Raw genomic sequence first — 24,868 nt, 5'->3', positions numbered from 1 at the left:
TAAAGGGAGTAGAGACAACTTTATTTATCCCAGCTTTATTCCCTGTTGGGAGAAAAATCTATATTTATGCAGTTTATGACTTGTGCTCCCCTACATTGGCTGTACACTGCCCTCTAGTGCCAGAGTATAGGAACAAACATCAGTGTTGTGAGTGACTTAATCTCATTCCCAGAAACTTTCCGCCCAAATGTGCAATAGCCTGGGGAAGAGGTTATGACGGACTAGACAAGGCTATATGCAGTACTCCTATATGGGAAATACATGTTTTTGTCCGAATTAGTGTCCCTTGAAATAACTTTTTTTTATTCAACTTTGTTATTCACCTCTTAGTAAATGATGAGATGTTGTGACCCACCCAAAGGTGAACAATTATCTAAAACAGGATTGACTGGTGTGTTTGTTGTCAGTGGTTAATCTTGGTTACCCAGAAGTAAAACTCTTGCAAAGCTGTCCACGAGAGATTAGTCAGTGGTTAACATCCCATGGCAAATAACAAGTAACAATATAGTAATAATACTGCTGTGTGTCCTTAAACAATATTTACACAATGATTGTACACAGGAAAACATGTGATCTGAGAGCAATAACCAGTGAAAAGAGTGTCATTTTCGGGCAGTTGGGGACAGAGCAACAAAGCAAAATTGAGGTTGAACCTTTAGCAGTTTTGTCCCGTAAGCATTTAACGTCACACTCAATTCAATGAATCCAATGTCACACTTTAATTTCTCCTTTCATTATTCATTGGACTGACTGTTGTGAGAATCCTACGAGGCATGGGAAAGTGTTATTTACAGTTAGCCTCAAACAGCTGTGTTGTTTAAATAGTCAGAGAGTCCTTGGGGATCGTCCCTGGTAATTGCCTGTATATAAATGCCTAAATGTTATGCTTGGAAGGAGAGCTGAACATGATTTTTTGTGGAAAGCAGTCGCCAGAGGTCACTCTGGGTAACGAGGCTATAAATATAGCAAATGGAAGAGCTTATTTTGGAAAATGGTGTTAGGTTACAAATGGACCTCTCAGAATGGATTACTATCATGGCAGCTAGGGGGCATTAAAGATATGACCTATGGTAGTCAGAGAGAACTGAGAACTGTCAGAAATCAGAGATGTTCACAAGACAACTGTCAGTGATGCCATAAAGTGCCTTCTGAAAGTTTTCAGACCCTTTGACTTTTTCCACATTTTGTTACATTACAGCCTTATTCTAAACTTGATTAAACTGTTATTTTTTCTCATAAATCTATACACAACACCCGATAATGACAAAGCAAAAACAGGTTTTTAGAAATGTTTGAAAATAAAATAAATAAATAATGGAACTATTACATTTACATAAGAATTCAGACCCTTTAGTCAATGCTTTGTTGAAGCACCTTTGGCAGTGATTACACCATCGACTCTTCTTGGGTATGACGCTAAAAGCTTGGCACACCTACACTACCATTCAAAAGTTTCTAGTCACTTAGAAATGTCCTTGTTTTTTAAATAAAAACACATTTTTTTGTACGTTAAAATAATATCAAATTGATCAGAAATACAGTGTAGACATTGTTAATGTTGTAAATAACTATTGTAGCTGGAAAAGGCAGATTTTTTAAATGGAATATCTACATAGGTGTACAGATGCCCATTATCAGCAATCATCACTCCTGTGTTCCAATGACACATTGTGTTAGCTAATCCAAGTTTATAATTTTAAAAGTCTAATTGATCATTAGAAAACCCTTTTGCAATTATGTTAGCATAGCTGAAAACTGTCGTCCTGATTAAAGAAGCAATACAACTGGCCTTCTTTAAACTAGTTTAGTATCTGGAGCAATCGCATTTGTGGGTTCGATTAAAGGCTCAAAATGGCCAGAAACAAATATCTTTCTACTGAAACTCGTCAGTCTATTCTTGTTCTGAGAAATGAAGGCTATTCCATGTGAGAAATTGCCAAGAAACTGAAGATCTCGTACAATGTTGTGTACTACTCCCTTCACAGAACAGCGCAAACTGGCACTAACCAGAATAGAAAGAGGAGAGGGAGGACCCCGTGCACAACTGAGCAAGAGGACAAGTACATTAGAATGTCTAGTTTGAGAAACAGACACCTCACAAGTCCTCAACTGGCAGCTTCGTTAAATAGTACCCGCATAACACCTGTCTCAACGTCAACAGTGAAGAGGCGACACCGGAATGCTGGCTTTCTAGGCAGAGTTGCAAAGAAAAAGCCACATCTCAGACTGGCCAATAAAAAGAAAAGATTAAGATGGGCAAAAGAACACAGACACTGGACAGAGGAAGATTGGAAAAAAGTGTTATGGACAGTCGAAGTCTGAGGTGTTCGGATGACAAAGAAGAACATTCGTGAGACGCAGAAAAAATGAAAAGATGCTGGAGGAGTGTTTGAAGCCTTCTGTCAAGCATGGTGGAGGCAATGTGAGGGTCTGGGGGTACTTTGGTGGTGGTAAAGTGGGAGATTTGTACAGGGTAAAAGGGATCTTGAAGAAGGAAGGCTATCACTCCATTTTGCAATGCCATGCCATACCCTGTGGACGGCTCTTAATTGGAGCCAATTTCCTCCTACAACAGGACAATGACCCAAAGCACAGCTCCAAAATATACAAGAACTATAGAGAAGAAGCATTCAGTTGTTATTCTGTCTATAATGGAGTGGCGGGCACAGTCACCGGATCTCAACCCTATTGAGCGCCATCCATCATTCCTTCAATTCTGACCAGTTTCCCAGTCCCTGCCGATGGGAAAAACATCCCCACAGCATGATGCTGCCACCACCATGCTTCACAAGGGTGTTCCCGGGGTGATGAGAGGTGTTGGGTTTGCGCAGATATAGCATTTTCCTTGATGGCCAAAAAGCTCACTTTTAGTCTCATCTGACCAGAGTACCTTCTTCCATATGATTGGGGAGTCTCCCACATGCTTTTTGGCAAACACCAAAAGTGTTTGCTTATTTTTTTCTTTAAGCAATGGCTTTTTTTTCTGGCCACTCTTCCGTAAGGCCTAGCTCTAGGCTTAAATTGGTCCTATGGACAGATACTCCAATCTCCGCTGTGAAGCTTTGCAGCTCCTTCAAGGTTATCTTTGGTCTCTTTGTTGCCTTTCTGATTAATGCCCTCCTTGCCTGGTCTGTGTGTTTTGGTGGGCAGCCCTCTCTTGGCAAGTTTGTTGTGGTGCCATATTCTTTCAACTTTTTAATAATGGATTAAATGGTGGCATCCGTGGCATATCAAGAAGCTGATTAAACAGCATGATCATTACACAGGTGCACCTTATGCTGGGGACTCGAAAATGTTCAGTTTTGTCACACAACACAATGCCACAGATGTCTCTCTCTTTGAAGGGAGTGTGCAATTGCCATGCTGACTGCAGGAATGTCCACCAGAGTTGTTGCCAGATCATTTTTTTGTAATTTAGTTTCAGAGAATTTGGCAATATGTCCAACCGGCCTCACAACCGAAGACCACGTGTGTGGCATTGTGTGGCCGAGTGGTTTGCAGATGTCAACGTTGTGAACAGTGTGTCCCATGGTGGCGGTGGTGTTATGGTATGGGCAGGCATAACCTACGGACAACGAACCCAATTGCATTTTATTGATGGCAATTTTAATGCACAAAAATACCATGACGAGATCCTGAGGCCCATTGTAAGGCCCATTTATTTTAAGGTATCTGTGACCAACAGATCTGTATCCTAGTCATGTAAAATCCATAGAGTAGGGCCTAATTTATTTATTTAAATTGACTGATTTCCTCATATGACCTGTAACTGGGGCGGCAGGTAGCCTAGTGGTTAGAGCGTTGGGCCAGTAACCGAAAGGTTGCTAGATTGAATCCCCGAGCTGACAAGGTAAAAATCTGTCGTTCTGCCCCTGACCAAGGCAGTTAACCAATTGTTCCTAGGCAATCACATCTCTTAACTGACTTGCCTAGTTAAATGAAATAAATACTAATATATTTAAGAAAAACTTTGTTGTGTTTATATTTTTGTTCAGTATAATTTGTTTCTGAAATTGGGAATAATGTCATTAGTAAATGTTATATAAGGCCTACACGTTATTTGTTGGGCATGTTCCGTTTGGAATGCCTTCTTTGTTTAGAATGCGGTTTACCACTGCACACAGTTTAGAGTTCATTTGCAGTAAATGCAGTAAATGCTTATATGCTTATATATCATTTACCAGGATATTTGAAAAATAACAAAGTAAAAATCTGTTCATTTCATTTTCACACTAATGTATGCCATTATCTGTACTGGGTCAATTATAAGAGAGAAAAACCTCAACCAGTTAGTTTTTCTGTAGGGGTTCCCTTTACATTTGTTCAAATGGAGCACCGGCGTATGTAGCCACACACATGGTAACACTTTATTTGGATAGTGCCTCTGTACAGTAGATGCTCTACAGACTATCTACTAACCCTAACCTTAGCCCTTATCCTAAGCATAAACTTAGCCTTTTCCCTAACCTTAACCCTTATTCTAAACCTTACCCTAACCGTAACCTTAGCAAGCAGTTGCTTATCAACAGATAGTTTGTTGATAGTATGTCCATCTGTAGAGCATCTACAGCTGGAATATCCAAATCAAGTGTGACCAGGGGAATGCTTTCAATCAAGGCTTTAGTTGTTTAATTAGTTGGATACAGATGCCATGAAATGGTTGTTATTTGCTTCAATGATAAGCAATGTTTCAATTACTCTTTTGCATTTGAATTGATATATTATAAAATATCTTTAAACCATTTTGCTTCAAAACACTTTTTTGGGTCATTTGCGCAATATACAATTTAATGGAGAGTTTAATAAAGAACAAAGTAGATTCACTACCAAACGGATGAAAAGTGATGCTTGCGTTTGCATGATTTGCTGGCATATAAATGGTTTGTATGAATAACTATGCACACCTTTTGGCCTCCACTCCCCTTGAGAACCTTCATTTAAACAACACTGGCCATTTCAGTAGGTGCTACACGGACCATAAGCAATTGACTGCCAGTGCTGGATATTGTTTAAAGGGGCAATCTGCAGTTCAAACAATAACAAAGCCGCCACTCTGCCACTCTTTCGATTAACTGCTGAGGAATTAGGCTGGAGAAATGCCACCACTCTCATAGACACAGCTATGTATGCCAAATTAACCATGTTTTAAATGTTTACAGTGTTTGTTTATAATTACATTCTTTACAAACAATGGAGTAAAACAGTCTTGTACTTTGGGTTCTAATGGGGTACGACAGTTTGTAATAAATACCGCTACAAGTTGAACTGAGCTCATGCTGCATTTATAAGGTATATTCTTCAAGAATTCGTGGATACACGTATATCATTAATTTAAAAGTATTTTTTTAAATTTAGCAATCACAGATTGCGCCTTTTAATGAATAACTTTTTCCAAATCCTACTAATTCCACTAATAACCACATGTTTGTGTGTCTTTTACCCTATATTGTTTTATCACAGCACAGTGGTAATTGTATCACTCCATAACTAGCTGCAGTCTATTTATATGTTGGTTTACTACAGCTTTATAATGTGAAGCGTTATTGCAGTAGTATGTTATATTAATCTACAGTGCATGATGTAATTGTACCCACCACATTGTATTTCTCAAATATTTTTAGAGGTCAATGTAGTTTCAATTAGTACAGTAACCTAATATTGCTGTGCCAACAATACACAAGTGACACAGTTATATTAAATATAATAAGTATCAGTGTCAGCTGAGACCTTATGTTGTCCCTATTACTTTAGGTATGTCCATGCATCTAATATTATACCTCACCTGATGCTTGAGTTATGGAGTTGACATGGTTTGGAGCTGACAGCATTACGGAGCTGACTTGTGTTCTTGCTGTAGATATAGTATCACTGCCATATCTAAAGTGCCAGAGAAGGTCAGTGGCAACTCCTGCACCTGAACACCCTCCAGCTCCTTGGCTATTCTTAATGCCTGGGTTACGGATCTGAACGAAGCAGCAATTTGCATTGTTGTGTCACACGACGAGCACCTGTTGTGGTATGTTTACTGGTGGACACTGTACACTCTGATGTCACAGAACTCTGACAGTAGAGAAATGACCTGTCGGGTTTGTCTACAGTCGTGGCCAAAAGTTTTGAGAATGACACAAATATACATTTTCACAAAGTCTGTTGCCTCAGTTTGTATGATAGCAATTTGCATATACTCCAGAATGTTATGAAGAGTGATCGGATGAATTGCAATTAATTGCAAAGTCCCTCTTTGCCATGCAAATGAACTGAATTGCAAAAAAAAAGATTTCCACTGCATTTCAGCCCTGCCACAAAAGGACCAGCTGACATCATGACAGTAATTCTCTCGTTAACACAGGTGTGAGTGTTGATGAGGAGAAGGCTGGAGATCACTCTGTCATGCTGATTGAGTTCGAATAACAGACTGGAAGCTTCTAAAGGAGGGTGGTGCTTAGAATCATTGTTCTTCCTCTGTCAACCTTGGTTATCTGCAAGGAAACACTTTCCGTCATCATTCTTTTGCACAAAAAGGGCTTCACAGGCAAGGATATTGCTGCCAGTAAGATTGCACCTAAATCAACCATTTATCGGATCATCAAGAACTTCAAGGAGAGCGGTTCAATTGTTGTGAGAAGGCTTCAGGGCACCCAAGAAAGTCCAGCAAGCGCCAGGACCGTCTCCTAAAGTTGATTCCGCTGTGGGATCGGGGCACCACCAGTACAGAGCTTGCTCAGGAATGGCAGCAGGCAGGTGTGAGTGCATCTACACTCACAGTGAGGCGAAGACTTTTGGAGGATGGCCTGGTGTCAAGAAGGGCAGCAAAGAAGCCACTTCTCTCCAGGAAAAACATCAGGGACAGACTGTTATTCTGCAAAAGGTACAGGGATTGGACGGCTGAGGACTGGGGTAAGGTCATTTTCTCTGATGATTCCCCTTTACGATTGTTTGGGGCATCCGGAAAAAAGCTTGTCTGGAGAAGACAAGGTGAGCGCTACCATCAGTCCTGTGTCATGCCAACGGTAAAGCATCCTGAGACCATTCATGTGTGGGGTTGCCTCTCAGCCAAGGGAGTGGACTCACTCACAATTTTGCCTAAGAACACAGCCATGAATAAAGAATGGTACCAACACATCCTCTGAGAGGAACTTCTCCCAACCATCCAGGAACAGTTTGGTGACGAACAGTCCCTTTTTCAGCATGATGAAGCACCTTGCTATAAAGCAAATGTGATAACCAAGTGGCACAGGTAACAAAACATAGATTATTTTGGTCCATGGCCAGGAAAATCCCCAGACCTTAATCCCATTGAGAACTTGTGGTCAATCCTCAAGAGGCGGGTGGACAAACAAAACCCCACACATTCTGACAAACTCCAAGCATTGATTATGCAAGAATCGTCTGCTATTAGTCAGGATGTGGCCCAGAAGTTAATTGACAGCATGCCAGGGCGGATTGCAGAGGTCTTGAAAAAGAGGGTCAACACTGCAAATATTGACTCTTTGCATCAACTTCATGTACTTGTCAATAAAAGCCTTTGACACTTATGAAATGCTTGTAATTATACTTCAGTATTCCATAGTATCATCTGACAAAAATATCTAAAGACACTGAAGCAGCAAACTTTGTGGAAATTAATATTTGTGTAATTCTCAAAACCTTTGGCCACGACTGTACACCGGCTGGTCACACTAGCATTGAGATATGCACTGGGTTAACATGTGAATGCAGTTACACCGAAAATGTGTGGTATGGAGTAGTATTGTAATGTATTGTTGTGCTGTCATCTAAGTCAATGATATCTTAATAGAGGTTCCATTTGGACTCATATCAATAAAGACATTTGACTTAAGGCCAGTGTTAATTTTGGCACTCTTTTTTTAGGTTTAGTATAGTCTTAGTCAGTTTGACTAAAATATAATTTAGTCTTGGTCACATTTTTGTCAGTTGAATAATGATTTAGTGTAGTTAATGACGAAAACAGTGGGCCATTTTAGTCAACTAAATGGCCTTTCCTTTTAGTCACATCACATTCGTAAAACCTCATTAACCTATAGTAAACATAAATGACTGACTTCCATGTGCTCAAACATACATAGCCATGTCCTTCCAACATATTTTTCTGCATAACATCATATTCTCTTCCCAATAGCAGAAACATTACAAACATATATAACAAAAAAGTGCCTTCATAAAATATTCACACTGTTACGACTTCTGCCGAAGGTGGTCCCTCTCCTTGTTTGGGCAGCGTTCGTCCGGTCGAAGTCACCGGCCTTTTCATTTTCCCACCTTTTCAATCATCGATCCTCTTTTCATTTTCCTTTGGTTTTGTCTTCCATCACACCTGGTTCCAATCCCATCAATTACATGTTGTGTATTTAACCCTCTGTTCCCCCTCATGTCCTTGTCGGTGATTCTTTATCTTTATTCTTTATGATATATATTTTTTTTCTCAACTATCTACACACAATAACCTATAATGACACATGCAAATGTAATGTCATCAAAATGAAATACAGAAATATATAATTTACTTAAGTATTCACTCCCCCGAGTCAAAACTTTGTAGAAACACCCTTGACAGCAAATACAACTGTGAGTCTTTCTGGGTAAGTGTCACACTGTACAATGATAGGAGACAAGTGCAGGAATACGTAATAGGGTTTTTCATTTCTCCACCCAAACAAAAGAGCGAGGTGTAACCCTCTACATAATACACGGGACGAGACCCGTAAAACAAGTGCAGAATAACACGTAGCATGGAGGCCGATACAACATAGCACAGGTACTCACAGGACCAATGGACATGGGACAAGATGGCGTCGAAGAGGATGGATGACATTTTACATGCTCATAACCAATTGTTCTATTCTGTTTGTTTTTTTGCGTTGTTTGTTACTTATTTCTTTACTTATTTTGTACATAATGTTGCTGCTATCATCTCTTATGACAAAGAATAACTTTTGGACATCAGAACTGGGATTACTCACCGCGAACTTGAAGAAGTTTCCTTTAACGAGTCCGATGAGAAAGATATACTGCTCTCCCAGGAACAGGCCCAGATCCCCGTCATTTGCATGAAAAAAAGACGGAGGAAAATAGGACGCAGATCAGGCTACCTTTGAGAATCCGTAAGCGAGCGAGTAAACTCCCACTGCCATCAATTCTACTTGCTAACATGCAATCATTGGAAAATAAAATGGATGATTTACGATTATCCTACCAACGGGACACTAAAAACTGTAATATCTTCTGTTTCACTGAGTTGTGGCTGAACGACGACACTGATAATATAGAGCTGGAGGGATTTTCAATGCACCGGCAGAAGAGAGAAGCTACATCTGGTAAGACGAGGGGTGGGGGTGTGTGTCTTTTTGTCAATAACAGCTGGTGAGTTATGTCTCAAGGTATTTATCGCCTGAGGTAGTGTGGTCTACAGCTTATCATAAGGTACTCTATCTACCAAGAGAGTTCTCATCTATATTATTTGTAGCAGTCTATTTACCACCACAGGCGGATGCTGGCACTAAGACCGCACTCAACCAACTCTATAAGGCCATAAGCAAACAAGAAAATGCTCACCAGAAGCGGTGCTCCTAGTGGCCGGGGACTTTAATGCAGGCAAACTTAAATCAGTTTTACCACATTTTTACTAGCATGTCACATGTGCAACCAGAGGGGAAAAAACTCTAGACCACCTTTACTCCACACACAGAGACTCATACAAAGCTCTTCCCTGCCCTCCATTTGGCAAATCTGACCATAATTATATCCTCCAGATTTCTGCTTACAAGCATAAATTAAAGTAGTAAGTAGCAGTGAATCGCTCAATACGGAAGTGGTCAGATGACGCGGATGCTACTCCACAGGACTGTTTTGATAGCACAGACTGGAATATGTTCCTGGATTCATCCAATGTGTATACAACGTCAATCATCGGCTTCATCAATAAGTGCAATAAATGCATCAACGACGAAGTCCCCACAGTGACCGTATGTACATATCCCAACCAGAAGCCATGGATTACAAGCAACATCTGCATCGAGTGAAAGGCTGGAGCTGCCGCTTTCAAGGAGCGGGACACTAATCTGGACGCCTATAAGAAATCTCGCTATGCACTCAGACGGGGCAGATAAAACCCTGCAGATAAAACCCTGAGGCTCTCCAGTATGTAGATCTCCATGGCCTCAGTCTTCACATAGGAGAGGGGATAGACATGTCCTCTCAGGAGGGCTGCATCAAACAGCAAGTCTCTAAGAGCTTTCCACACCTGGATTGTGCAACATTTGCCCAGTATTCTTTTAAAAATGATTCAAGCTCTCTGAAATTGGTTGTTGATCATTGCTTAGCAAACATTTTCAAGTCTTGCCATAGATTTTCAAGCAGATTTAAGTCAAAACCCTAACTCGGCCACTCAGGAACATTCACTGTCTTCTTGGTAAGCAACTCCAGTGTAGATTTGGCTTTGTGTTTTAGGTTGTCCTGCTGAAAGGTGAATTCATCTTCCAGTGTCTGGTGGAAAGCCGACTGAACCAGTCCTTAATATTACAAGCATACCCATGACATGATGCAGCTACCACTATGCTTGAAAATATGGAGAGTTGTACTCAGTAATGTGTTGTATTGGATTTGCCCAAAACATAACACTTTATATTCAGGACAAAAAGTTAATTGCATTGCCACATTCTTTGCAGTATTACTTTAGTGCCTTGTTGCAACCAGGATGAATGTTATGTACAGGCTTCCTTCTTTTGACTCTGTCAATTAGGTTAGTATTGTGGAGTAACTACAATGTTATTGATCTGCCCTCAGTTTTTTCCTATCACAGCCATTAAACTCGGTAACTGTTTTAAAGTCACCATTGGCCTCATGGTGAAATCCCTGAGCGGTTGCCTTCCTTTCCGGCAACTGAGTTAGGAAGGACGCTTGTATCTTTGTAGTGACTGGTTGCATTGATACACCATCCAAAGTGTAATTAGTAATTCACTACTCAAAGAGATGGTAAATTTCTGATTTTTCAACAACAACAACAAAATGTGCCCTTCTTTGTGGTTGAATCTGTGATTAAAATGCACTGCTCAACTGACGGACCTTAAAGATAATTGTATGTGTGTGGTACAGAGATGAGGCAGTCGTTCAAAAACTCCTGAACTTATTTAGGCTTGCCTTAATAACAAAGGGGTTGAATACTTATTGACTTAAGACATTTAAGCTTTTCATTTTAAATTAATTTGTAAACATTTCCAAAACCATAATTCCTATTTGACATTATGGGGTAGTGTGTAGACCAGTGACACAAAATAGTTGGCTTAATGCATCACTAACATCATCGCAAGTCTTGCCAATGACCCGATATCCAGTTGGTTAAACATACTCAAACTGTTTGACTGACTGCCCTCATTGTCCAATAGGGAATGTTTTCTGTCTTTTATCCATGTAAATGTCCTATTGAAAATGTTACCTACAGTCATGTGGAGTTTGAACCTGGGTATCTTTTATGGCAAACGGCTGTGTTAGCCTGCTTCGATAAAGTCCTAGGCATTAACTCGGCGAGCTAACACAAGCCTTCAGATCTCAGGCAATGTTCCTCATCAAACAACTGTGGTTGGCCAAAACTACCTCAGTTACATAAAGTAAATACACTAACCTGAATAATAGGTGTAGGTGATTTTGTTATTGTGAGGCATGTCCTGGGGACTCACCACTGCTTGTCATTCCGCAGGTGGAAGAGGGAGGTCGTGCGTCCCTGGCCGGGGTTTGTGAGGGGGATGAGGTGGTGTCGCTGAATGGAGAACCCTGCGGTGACCTTTCCCTCCCAGAAGCTATTGCTCTCATTGACGCCTGCATCAACTGCCTGCAATTACTGGTCAAAAGGTAACCCCTAAAGGCTGGATTTTTAACTACACCATTAACTACACCATTTCAACTACACCATGGTTTCTCAAACCAGGGTCTGCACATAATATCCAGAATTATATACCCCAAAATATACTTAGCCTTTTTATTAGTTCTCTTTTTTGGAAACAATGACTGCCATGTTAACACCACAACCTTGGGGTTGTGTCAATGCTCAATGCTTAATGTCAATACTTAATGTTACATTGGTGTGATAAACTGGGCCATATACTACAGGGCATGGTTCAACACAACACAGCAAGCACTAGTGTATTATTTAAGTGATAATGTCAGAGAAGCCAGTGTTTGGAGGATATATTGGCACGGGTGTTGTTCGGCCCGAGGCTACAGTAAGTTGAGGGCCGGCAAACCATGCCAATATATCTTCCAAACACCGGCTTCAAGAGTATTATCACTTTTATATAATGGGTTACCAACATATGAAAATAACAATTGACATATTTTCATTAAAGATGTTATTCTGATTAATTAATTTATACTATTTCATCCTTCTACAAGATATAGTCCCGACACAAATCTAGGGTTGCTAGTTCTGCATCCAGTCGATCGTTCTAAATGTTCCATTTCCATATTGCCTGGCAAGGTTCTTATACCTTGCTTGCTAGCTAGAGAACTACGGCTAATTTAGAGTCACGCCAAAACGTGCAGCCAGAATAACAGCAAAGTAGCTGCATTTGCATTTGTTTAAGCTGTTTTCTAGTGACATTTATTCGCCAAGGATTTCGCCTGGCATGGAAAATGTGCTCGCTCATCAGGACACTGTTGTTCAGAGGAGCTAGCCAACAACACAGCTACAGTAACACAATCACTCCAAACTGAAGCTGGAAAGACTAAATTAGCTGCATTTTATTTGACCTTTTTAATTATTATTATTTTTTGTATATATCCATAAAAATGATGCCGCCTGATTCATGATTTTAACTGGCTGAGAAACGTTGCCTGCCTGTCTCTCGTCCCGACACATTCATTACTATAGGACAGCAGGAGAACGAATTTGAATATTGAAACAATGCTGCAAAAGTCAGAGAGACAGACAGTAAGGTTTATACAAATCTCCGCTCTTGAAAAGTAGATGTTAGTCTAAAATAAATGTGAGTTAATGTCTAGATGCTTTTTATAGTGGAGATCAAGTTGCCTGGCTGGGATGATGAGACAGTGGATTGCATTTTAACGACAACTTGTGGAATAGACACCGTCTGGAATGCGGTTTTAACCAATCAGCATTCAGGATTAGACCCAACTATTGTAAAATTGCATGTACACGTTTGAGTGGCCTGGAACATGGTGGCCGGACGGACAGATAGTGGTTCATTGGTAAGTGCGTTGACCTTTGAGTGTCTTGGCTGCTGACGAACCAGCTGTTGCAGATTTGTGTGCACACTCAACAAGCAGCTTTTAAACAGTTACTCAGTGGGCCTCACACACCGTGCGTGTCTGGTGTGCCATCGGATATTTGTACCGATGCCCATATTTAAGGGAACGCATACAGTGAGCTCCAAAAGTATTGGGACGGTGACACATTTGTTGTTGTTTTGGCTCTGTACTCCAGCACTTTGGATTTGAAATGATACAATGCAGACAAAGTGCAAACTGTCAGCTTTCATTTGAGGGTATTTTCATATCAGGTGAATCGTTTAGAAATGACAGCACTTTTTGTACATAGTCCCCTCACTTTAGGGGACCAAAAGTATGGGGACATATTCATTTTCACAAGTGTCCAAAACATTATGAACACCTGCTCTTACCATGAAATAGACGGACCAGGTGAATCCAAGTGAAAGCTATAATCCCTTTTTAAATCCACTACTCGCGGGTGGCAGAATCATGGTGTGAGGGTGCTTTGCTGCAGGAAGGACTGGTGCACTTCACAAAATAGATGGCGTGACGAGGAGGGGAAATTATGTGGATGTATTGAAGCAACATCTCAAGACATCAGTCAGGAAGTTAAAGCTTGGTTGCAAATGGGTCTTCCAAATGGACATTGACCCCAAGCATACTTTCAAAGTTGTGGCAAAATGGCTTAAGGACAACAAAGTTAAGGTATTGAAGTGGCCATCACAAAACCCTGACCTAAATCCTATAGAAAATTTGTTGGCAGAACGGTGTCTCCAGTACGCGTTCTTAGCCCGGTGCGCTACATCCCAGCTCCCCGCATCTGCCAGGCTAGGATGAGCATCCAGCCAGAAAGGATTGTGCCAGTCCTGCTCTCCAGACCTCCAGTACGTCTCTACGGCCCAGGATATCCTACGCCGGCTCTGCGCACTGTGTCTCCAGTGCGTCTGCACAGCCCAGTGCGTCCTGTGCCTGCGCCCCGCACGTGCCGGGCCAAAGTCACCATTCAGCCAGGACGGGTTGTGTAGGGTCTTAGCTCGAGACCTCCAGTGATGATCCATGGTACAAAGCCTCCAGTGATGATCCATGGCAAGAAGCCTCCAGTGATGATCCATGGCACGAAGCTTCCAGTGAGTAGTCATGGCAGGAAGCCTCTAGTGGTGAGACATGTCACGAAGCCTCCAACAAGGGCCTCCAGTCCGGAGCCTCCAGCGACGCCCTCCAGTCCGGAGCCTCCAGAGACGGCCTCCAGTCAGAGCCTCCAGCGACGGCCTCCAGTCCGGAGCCTCCAGCGACGGCCTCCATTCCGGAGCCTCCAGAGACGGCCTCCAGTCCGGAGCCTCCAGCGACGGCCTCCAGTCCGGAGCCTCCAGAGACGGCCTCCAAATCAAATCAAATCAAATGGATTTATATAGCCCTTCGTACATCAGCTGATATCTCAAAGTGCTGTACAGAAACCCAGCCTAAAACCCCAAACAGCAAGCAATGCAGGTGTAGAAGCACGGTGGCTAGGAAAAACTCCCTAGAAAGGCCAAAATCTAGGAAGAAACCTAGAGAGGAACCAGGCTATGTGGGGTGGCCAGTCCTCTTCTGGCTGTGCTGGGTGGAGATTATAACAGAACATGGCCAAGATGTTCAAATGTTCATAAATGACCAGCATGGTCGAATAATAATAAGGCAGAACAGTTGAAACTGGAGCAGCAGCACAGTCAGGTGGACTGGGGACAGCAAGGAGTCATCATGTCAGGTAGTCCTGGGGCATGGTCCTAGGGCTCAGGTCCTCCGAGAGAGAGAAAGAAAGAGAGAAGGAGAGAATTAGAGAACGCACACTTAGATTCACACAGGACACCGAATAGGACAGGAGAAGTACTCCAGATATAACAAACTGACCCTAGCCCCCCGACACATAAACTACTGCAGCATAAATACTGGAGGCTGAGACAGGAGGGGTCAGGAGACACTGTGGCCCCATCCGAGGACACCCCCGGACAGGGCCAAACAGGAAGGATATATACCCCCACCCACTTTGCCAAAGCACAGCCCCCACACCACTAGAGGGATATCTTCAACCACCAACTTACCATCCTGAGACAAGGCTGAGTATAGCCCACAAAGATCTCCGCCATGGCACAACCCAAGGGGGGGCGCCAACCCAGACAGGATAACCACATCAGTGAATCAACCCAATCAGGTGATGCACCCCTTCCAGGGACGGCATGAGAGAGCCCCAGTAAGCCAGTGACTCAGCCCCTGTAATAGAGTTAGAGGCAGAGAATCCCAGTGGAAAGAGGGGAACCGGCCAGGCAGAGACAGCAAGGGCCCTTCGTTGCTCCAGAGCCTTTCCGTTCACCTTCCCACTCCTGGGCCAGACTACACTCAATCATATGACCCACTGAAGAGATGAGTCTTCAGTAAAGACTTAAAGGTTGAGACCGAGTTTGCGTCTCTGACATGGGTAGGCAGACCGTTCCATAAAAATGGAGCTCTATAGGAGAAAGCCCTGCCTCCAGCTGTTTGCTTAGAAATTCTAGGGACAATTAGGAGGCCTGCGTCTTGTGACCGTAGCGTATGTGTAGGTATGTACGGCACTACCAAATCAGAGAGATAGGTAGGAGCAAGCCCATGTAATGCTTTGTAGGTTAGCAGTAAAACCTTGAAATCAGCCCTTGCTTTGACAGGAAGCCAGTGTAGAGAGGCTAGCACTGGAGTAATATGATCCAATTTTTTGGTTCTAGTCAGGATTCTAGCAGCCGTATTTAGCACTAACTGAAGCTTATTTAGTTATTATCCGGGTAGCCGGAAAGTAGAGCATTGCAGTAGTCTAACCTAGAAGTGACAAAAGCATGGATACATTTTTCTGCATCATTTTTGGACAGAAAGTTTCTGATTTTTGCAATGTTACGTAGATGGAAGAAAGCTGTCCTTGAAACAGTCTTGATATGTTCTTCAAAAGAGAGAACAGGGTCCAGAGTAACGCCGAGGTCCTACACAGTTTTATTTGAGACGACTGTACAACCATTAAGATTAATTGTCAGATTCAACAGAAGATCTCTTTGTTTCTTGGGACCTAGAACAAGCATCTCTGTTTTGTCCGAGTTTAAAATTAGAACGTTTGCAGCCATCCACTTCCTTATGTCTGAAACACATGCTCCTAGCAAGGGCAATTTTGGGGCTTCACCATGTTTCATTGAAATGTACAGCTGTGTGTCATCCGCATGGCAGTGAAAGTTAACATTATGTTTTCGAATAACATCCCCAAGAGGTCAAATATATAGTGAAAACAATAGTGGTCCCAAAACGGAACCTTGAGGAACACCGAAATTTACAGTTGATTTGTCAGAGGACAAACCATTCACAGAGACAAACTGATATCTTTCCGACAGATAAGATCTAAACCAGGCCAGAACTTGTCCGTGTAGACCAATTTGGGTTTCCGATCTCTCCAAAAGAATGTGGTGATCGATGGTATCAAAAGCAGCACTAAGGTCTAGGAGTGAGTTTGGTACACATCTTCAGGTCGTAGCTCTAGAAAGAGGCCGGATTTACAATTCCGAGTCGGAGGTTGTTTATTCCCGACTTCCCAGTTGTCTTGAACTCACTGAAGTCAAGTTTTCGCAGTTCCGAGTTAACAGTTTTGAGGAGGGTGGCACAAATCAGGCTTCATTGACAGCATGGCCAATGATGAATGTTTATCATTTTAAACTTGGATAAGAGCCCCTTAATCCCAGATTTGGGACCACACAGCCACTCTACTGAATAGCAGGCTAGTGATTGCTTTGCAATGCTTGCAGTTAGCCACTGTCACTGATCCCTTCCAAATCACTCATTGTTGAATATGCGATTTCCAACTTGTATGAATAAATTCATCAAAATAACATTATTTGAGTATGTTGGTAACCCATTGCATACAAGTGATAATGCCCTGTTTGGAGGATATATTGGCACATATCCTATATCCTTTGTCATAATGGCTGGCAAAGTTCTTATCCCTTGCTTGCTAGCCAGTGGCGACCCGTCACTCCAAAACGTTCTGGGACACTGTAAAGTCCATAGAGAATAAGAGCACCTCCTCCCAACTGCCCACTGCACTGAGGCTAGGAAACACTGTCACCACCGATAAATCCACAATAATTGAGAATTTCAATAAGCATTTTTACTACAGCTGGCCATGCTTTACAGCTGACTACCCCTACCCCAGTCAACAGCCCTGCACCCCCCACAGCAACTTGCCCAAGCCTCCCCCATTTCTCCTTCACCCAGATCCAGATAGCTGATGTTCTGAAAGAGCGGCAAAATCTGGACCCCTACAAATCTGCCGGGCTAGACAATCTGGTCCCTCTCTTTCTAAAATGATCTGCCAAAATAGTTGCAACCCCTATTACTAGCCTGTTCAATCTCTCTTTCGTATCGTCTGAGATCCACAAAGATTGGAACGCTGCCATGGTCATCCCCCTCTTCAAAGGGGGAGACACTCTAGACCAAAACTGCTGCAGACTTATATCTCTCCTACCCTGCCTTTCTAAGGTCTTCGAACCAAGTTAACAAACAGATCACTGACCATTTCGAAATCCCACCGTACCTTCTCCGCTATGCAATCTGGTTTCCGATGTGGTCAAGGGTGTACCTCAGCCACGCTCAAGATCCTAAACTATATCATAACCGCCATCGATAAGAGACAATACTGTGCAGCTGTATTCATCGACCTGGCCAAGGCTTTCGACTCTGTCAATCACCATATTCTTATCGGCAGACTCAACAGCCTTGGTTTCTCAAATGACCACCTCGCCTGGTTCACCAACTACTTCTCAGACAGAGTTCAGTGAGTCAAATCGGAGGGCCTGTTGTTCGGACCTCTGGCAGTCTCTATGGGGGTGCAACAGGGTTCAATTCTCGGGCCGACTCTTTTCACTGTATACATCAATGATGTCGCTCTTGCTGCAGGTGATTCTCTGATCCACCTCTTTGCAGACAACACCATTCTGTATACTTCTGGTGTCACACCCTGGCCATAGAAAGGCTTTTATTCGCTATTTTGGTTAGGACAGGGTGTGACTAGGGTGGGCATTCTATGTTCCCTTTTCTATGTTTTTGTATTTCTTTGTTTTTGGACGGGTATGGTTCTCAATCAGGGACAGCTGTCTATCGTTGTCTCTGATTGAGAACCATACTTAGGTAGCTCTTGGCCCACATGGGTTTTGTGGGTAGTTGTTTCCTGTTTTGTTGTTTTTTTGTCATTCAGTTTATTTCATTAAATTTACTATGAACACTTACCATGCTGCATGTTGGTCCGATGATTCCTATTCCTCATCATCAGACGAAGATGAGAGGCGTTACAGAACTACCCACCACAAACGAACCAAGCAGCGTGGAGAAAAGGAGGAATGGACATGGGAGGACATTCTGGATGGGAAAGGATCCTACACATGGGAGGAGATCCTGGCTGGAAGGGATCGCATCCCATGGGAACAGGTGGAGGCAGCCAGGAGAGGGGAGGCAGCAGGAGAAGGGAACCAGCGTTGACGAGGGAACACGGCTGGCGAGGAAGCCCGAGAGGCAGCCCCAATAATTTTTTGGGGGGGACACACGGGGAGTGTGGCAGAGTCAGGTTGGAGACCTGAGCCCACTCCCCGTGCTTACCGGGGCGAGCATGTGACTGATCAGGCCCCGTGCTATGGCGTGATGCGCACTGTGTCTCAGCCGAGTATTCACAGGCCGGTGTGCTCGGTGCCAGTGTCCCGCATTTTCCGGGTGGAAGCTGGCATCCAGCCAGAACGGGGGGGGGGGGACGACGACGACGACGACAGCTATGCGGTCGAGACTGCCAGTGCGCCATCATGGCCCTATGTATCGGCCAAGGAAGAGGCCGCCTGTATGTCTCCCCAGCCTGGTGAGTCCTGTGCCTGCTCCCAGAACCAAGTCTCCCTCCAGTCCGGATCTGACAGAGACGCCCTCCTGTCCGGAGCTGCCAGAGCCGCCCTCCTATCCGGAGCTGCCAGAGCCGCCTGTCTGTCCGGAGCTGCCAGAGCCGCCCGTCTGTCCGGAGCTGCCAGAGCCGACCGTCTGTCCGGAGCTGCCAGAGCCGCCCGTCTGTCCGGAGCTGCCAGAGCCGCCCTTCTGTCCGGAGCTGCCAGAGCCGCCCGTCTGTCCGGAGCTGCCAGAGCCGCCCGTCAGTACGGAGCTGCCAGAGCCGCCCGTCAGTCCGGAGGCGCCTGAGCCCCCCGTCAGTCCGGAGCCACCAGAGCCGCCTTTCACTCCGGAGCCGCCATAGCCGCCCTTCACTCCGGGGCCGCCAGAGCCGCCCTTCCCTCCGGGGCCGCCAGAGCCGCCCTTCACTCCGGAGCCGCCAGAGTCGCCCTTCACTCCGGAACCGCCAGAGTCGCCCTTCACTCCGGAGCCGCCAGAGTCGCCCTTCACTCCGGAGCCGCCAGAGTCGCCCTTCACTCCGGAGCCGCCAGAGTCGCCCTTCACTCCGGAGCCGCCAGAGTCGCCCTTCACTCCGGAGCCGCCAGAGTCGCCCTTCACTCCGGAGCCGCCAGAGTCGCCCTTCACTCCGGAGCCGCCAGAGTCGCCCTTCACTCCGGAGCCGCCAGAGTCGCCCTTCACTCCGGAGCCGCCAGAGTCGCCCTTCACTCCGGAGCCGCCAGAGTCGCCCTTCACTCCGGAGCCGCCAGAGTCGCCCTTCACTCCGGAGCCGCCAGAGTCGCCCTTCACTCCGGAGCCGCCAGAGTCGCCCTTCACTCCGGAGCCGCCAGAGTCGCCCTTCACTCCGGAGCCGCCAGAGTCGCCCTTCACTCCGGAGCCGCCAGAGTCGCCCTTCACTCCGGAGCCGCCAGAGTCGCCCTTCACTCCGGAGCCGCCAGAGTCGCCCTTCACTCCGGAGCCGCCAGAGTCGCCCTTCACTCCGGAGCCGCCAGAGTCGCCCTTCACTCCGGAGCCGCCAGAGTCGCCCTTCACTCCGGAGCCGCCAGAGTCGCCCTTCACTCCGGAGCCGCCAGAGTCGCCCTTCACTCCGGAGCCGCCAGAGTCGCCCTTCACTCCGGAGCCGCCAGAGTCGCCCTTCACTCCGGAGCCGCCAGAGTCGCCCTTCACTCCGGAGCCGCCAGAGTCGCCCTTCACTCCGGAGCCGCCAGAGTCGCCCTTCACTCCGGAGCCGCCAGAGTCGCCCTTCACTCCGGAGCCGCCAGAGTCGCCCTTCACTCCGGAGCCGCCAGAGTCGCCCTTCACTCCGGAGCCGCCAGAGTCGCCCTTCACTCCGGAGCCGCCAGAGTCGCCCTTCACTCCGGAGCCGCCAGAGTCGCCCTTCACTCCGGAGCCGCCAGAGTCGCCCTTCACTCCGGAGCCGCCAGAGTCGCCCTTCACTCCGGAGCCGCCAGAGTCGCCCTTCACTCCGGAGCCGCCAGAGTCGCCCTTCACTCCGGAGCCGCCAGAGTCGCCCTTCACTCCGGAGCCGCCAGAGTCGCCCTTCACTCCGGAGCCGCCAGAGTCGCCCTTCACTCCGGAGCCGCCAGAGTCGCCCTTCACTCCGGAGCCGCCAGAGTCGCCCTTCACTCCGGAGCCGCCAGAGTCGCCCTTCACTCCGGAGCCGCCAGAGTCGCCCTTCACTCCGGAGCCGCCAGAGTCGCCCTTCACTCCGGAGCCGCCAGAGTCGCCCTTCACTCCGGAGCCGCCAGAGTCGCCCTTCACTCCGGAGCCGCCAGAGTCGCCCTTCACTCCGGAGCCGCCAGAGTCGCCCTTCACTCCGGAGCCGCCAGAGTCGCCCTTCACTCCGGAGCCGCCAGAGTCGCCCTTCACTCCGGAGCCGCCAGAGTCGCCCTTCACTCCGGAGCCGCCAGAGTCGCCCTTCACTCCGGAGCCGCCAGAGTCGCCCTTCACTCCGGAGCCGCCAGAGTCGCCCTTCACTCCGGAGCCGCCAGAGTCGCCCTTCACTCCGGAGCCGCCAGAGTCGCCCTTCACTCCGGAGCCGCCAGAGTCGCCCTTCACTCCGGAGCCGCCAGAGTCGCCCTTCACTCCGGAGCCGCCAGAGTCGCCCTTCACTCCGGAGCCGCCAGAGTCGCCCTTCACTCCGGAGCCGCCAGAGTCGCCCTTCACTCCGGAGCCGCCAGAGTCGCCCTTCACTCCGGAGCCGCCAGAGTCGCCCTTCACTCCGGAGCCGCCAGAGTCGCCCTTCACTCCGGAGCCGCCAGAGTCGCCCTTCACTCCGGAGCCGCCAGAGTCGCCCTTCACTCCGGAGCCGCCAGAGTCGCCCTTCACTCCGGAGCCGCCAGAGTCGCCCTTCACTCCGGAGCCGCCAGAGTCGCCCTTCACTCCGGAGCCGCCAGAGTCGCCCTTCACTCCGGAGCCGCCAGAGTCGCCCTTCTCCGGAGCCACCAGAGTCGCCCTTCACTCTGGAGCTGCCAGACTCGCAGACCTTCAGTCCAGAGGCACCCCTCAGTCCAGAGGCGCCCCTCCGTCCAGTGGCGCCCTCTATGAGGGTCTTCATTCCAGGGCCCGCTGCAAGACTGAGGTGGAGAAGGTCCCGCACCCGAGCCGCCGCCGTAAGGAAGGCCCACCCTGACCCTCCCCTTTAGAGTCAGGGGTTACTGTCACACCCTGGCCATAGAGAGGCTTTTATTCTCTATTTTGGTTAGGCCAGGGTGTGACTAGGGTGGGCATTCTATGTTCCTTTTTCTATGTTTTTGTATTTCTTTGTTTTTGGACGTTTATGTTTCTCAATCAGGGACAGCTGTCTATCATTGTCTCTGATTGAGAACCATACTTCGGTAGCTCTTGCCCACGTGGGTTTTGTGGGTTGTTTTTTCACCTTACAGGACTGTTTCATGTCATTCACTCTCTTTGTTGTTTGTTGTCATTCAGTGTTCAGTTTATTTCATTAAATTTACTATGAACACTTACAACGCTGCGTGTTGGTCCGATGATTCCTATTCCTCATCATCAGACAAAGAGGAGAGCCGTTACATCTGGCCTTTCTTTGGACACTGTGTTAACTAACCTCCAGATGGGCTTCAATGCCATACAATGCCATACAATGCCCCGCCTTATCTCAGCTCCCTGGTCACCATAGCAGCCCCGTAGCACGTGCTCCAGCAGGTATATTTCACTGGTCACCCCCAAAGCCAATTCCTCCTTTGGCACCTTTTCTTCTAGTTCTCTGCTGCCAATGACTGGAACGAACTGCAAAAATCACTGAAGCTGGAGACTCATATCTCCCTCTCTAATTTTAACCACCGGCTGTCAGAGCAGCTCACAGATCACTGCACTTGTACATAGCCCATCTGTAAATAGCCCAACCCTAAATAGCCCATCCAACTACCTCATCCCCATACTGTTATTTATTTGATTTATTTTCCTCCTTTGCACCCCAGTATCTCTACTTGCACACTCATCTTCTGCACATCTATCACTCCAGTGTTTAATTGCTAAATTGTAATTATTTTGCCGCTATGGCCTATTTATTGCCTTACCTCCCTTATCCTTCCTCATTTGCACACACTGTATATAGACTCTTTCTATTGTATTATTGACTGTATGTTTGTTTATTCCATGTGTAACTCTGTGTTGTTGTTTGTGTCGCACTGCTTTGCTTTATCTTGGCCAGGTCTCAGTTGTAAATGAGAACTTGTTCTCAACGAGCCTACCTGGTTAAATAAAGGTGAAATAAAAATAAACAAAATAAAATTCAGGGCAGGTGGGGCAGAGCCTGTTTTGTGTATTATTTTGACATTAATACGTGCCAATATGTCCTCCAAACACTGGCTTCGAGGACATTATCACTTAATTAAATATGCTTGGTCACATCTCTCACCCCCTTCCCTTTTGGTTGCTAGGTTCTAATTGACTCCAATGCAATAATTGTAGTGACACAACGACATGCTGCATTTCTCTATGACGCTGAAAGGGGAAATGAAGTGGGGCCCAATTGAAATGTGATTACCTTCCACTTTAGTGCTTCACTCCAGTCATTTAACATGAGGGACAGAGATTGAGTTTGCGTGATTATGGTGAACACTTGAGGGGTCAGTGGTGAGATGGCTTTAGTTAACACAAACGTCAAGTGCTCTGGTGCGCAGCACAATATTCAACGACATTACATATTGGAAATCCAGGTAATCAAACCATGAGATCAAAAAACATGTGTTTTTTTTAAATGAGATGTTTTATGCCAGTCCCCAGATAACCTTTTGCCTGTGTCTTCAAGGGAAAAGGAAACTGAGACATATTATCTATCTATCTATCTATCTATCTATCTATCTATCTATCTATCTATCTATCTATCTATCTATCTATCTATCTATCCCATTTCAAACCAAATGACCATACTCTTATTATGCACAGTCTAAGCACTTGTAAATTCAAAGTGATTTTCAATGAACTATTGTATGATGTGTTATGCTCCTAACTCTCCACCCCCCCTTCTCATACAGATGCTGTGCACTAACCCCCGAGGCATTTAATTCAGAGGAGACCTACTTTGGCACAAGGGAGTCCTCTGGTGAGGCTTTGGAAAGCACCAACCTCCGCATCCTGTCCCTTTGCAGGCCCCAACCACCCAGAGAGCTCTACATCGCTGAGTCCCAGGATGAGACCTACTATGGGGAGACGGAGAGTGACACGGAGGCCGCCAGAGGGACCCATCTGGTCCGTACCCAGCTCTGCGGCCCAGAGTCCCAGTTACTCGGAGGGGGAGGGTACGGAGGTAGAGTAGGACCCCAGGGAGGGGGTTTCTCCCCAGGGGCAATGGTGGAGCTCCAGTTGTCCCTCTCTGAACACACCCTGGAGGATCCTGTCTGCACCTCCCTGGGGAGTGCTCTTGGAATAGAGGGGGAGATCCAGGCGAGAGAGGCCCTCCAGAACAAGGCCCTCCTCCATACCACCACCCACTCGCTCTACGTCTGTGGCCCAGGTAGGGAGCCCCTAAGTCAGCATGGAGTGGTGGAGATCACCCTGCAGCATCCCGCAGCCGGAAGGTGTTCTCCATGTCTGGTAGAGGGGGAGGGTGCCTGTGGGGCCAGTGGAAATGTTGGTGGAGCCCCCAGGGAGGAAGGAGCAGGGCAAAGCCAGGGAGCTCCTGCCTCCTTCACTGTCTCCTTCGGAATTCCCAAAGAGGGTGCCGAGCCGGCAGAGGAGCCAGACTCGGATTCGGAGAAGGACCTTGGGAAACCCAACAAGCACCGGGCCAGGCACGCCAGTGAGTACTCTATGCTTGTTTCCACTGCTACTTGTCCTGCTTTGTGTGTGTATTTATGAGGGTCAAATTACTGTTGTCTTATAGGGTGCACAGACTAATAGCAGACTGACATACTGTAGCACTGCTGTGAACTGCATTTGTCAACTCAACTCTGGGAGGCATGTGTGCATTCCTTAGCCCGGTGCCCTGTTGCACACAAAAATGTGGCCCCAAAAATAGTAGATGCTCTTTCTTACTTGGGAGGGGTTTTGTTTGGACTGAAGCAGAGAGGTCCAGTTCAAGCCTGAATAGTATCCAGTTTGTAGTATCCAAGATCACTGAGGGCAGGATTGTGGCAATATAATGGGTAGAGATAGAGAATGATCATGTTTTAAAAAAATAGAATAGAATAGTGGCTTGATGAGGATGTCTCTTTCAGGGTAATAAGTATGACATTTAATTGAA

The 24,868-nt window shown here is 46.2% G+C and overlaps 1 protein-coding gene across 1 annotated transcript in view; it reads left to right on the top strand.

Moving 5' to 3' along the window:
- LOC109906511 (synaptopodin-2) overlaps window positions 1-24,868 on the top strand; it is a 60,719-nt gene that overhangs the window by 16,320 nt on the left and 19,531 nt on the right. The window contains exons 2-3 of the mRNA XM_020504234.2: window positions 11,714-11,865; window positions 23,661-24,424. Coding sequence (XP_020359823.2) covers window positions 11,714-11,865; window positions 23,661-24,424 — 916 coding nt within the window. The remainder of the gene's footprint in view (window positions 1-11,713; window positions 11,866-23,660; window positions 24,425-24,868) is intronic.

The sequence above is a fragment of the Oncorhynchus kisutch genome, linkage group LG16 (genome assembly GCF_002021735.2).
Source record: "Oncorhynchus kisutch isolate 150728-3 linkage group LG16, Okis_V2, whole genome shotgun sequence".
In the NCBI taxonomy this organism is placed as follows: domain Eukaryota; kingdom Metazoa; phylum Chordata; class Actinopteri; order Salmoniformes; family Salmonidae; genus Oncorhynchus; species Oncorhynchus kisutch.
The sequence above is the reverse complement of the archived record's forward strand: the minus strand, read 5'-3'. Positions and strand labels throughout refer to the sequence as shown.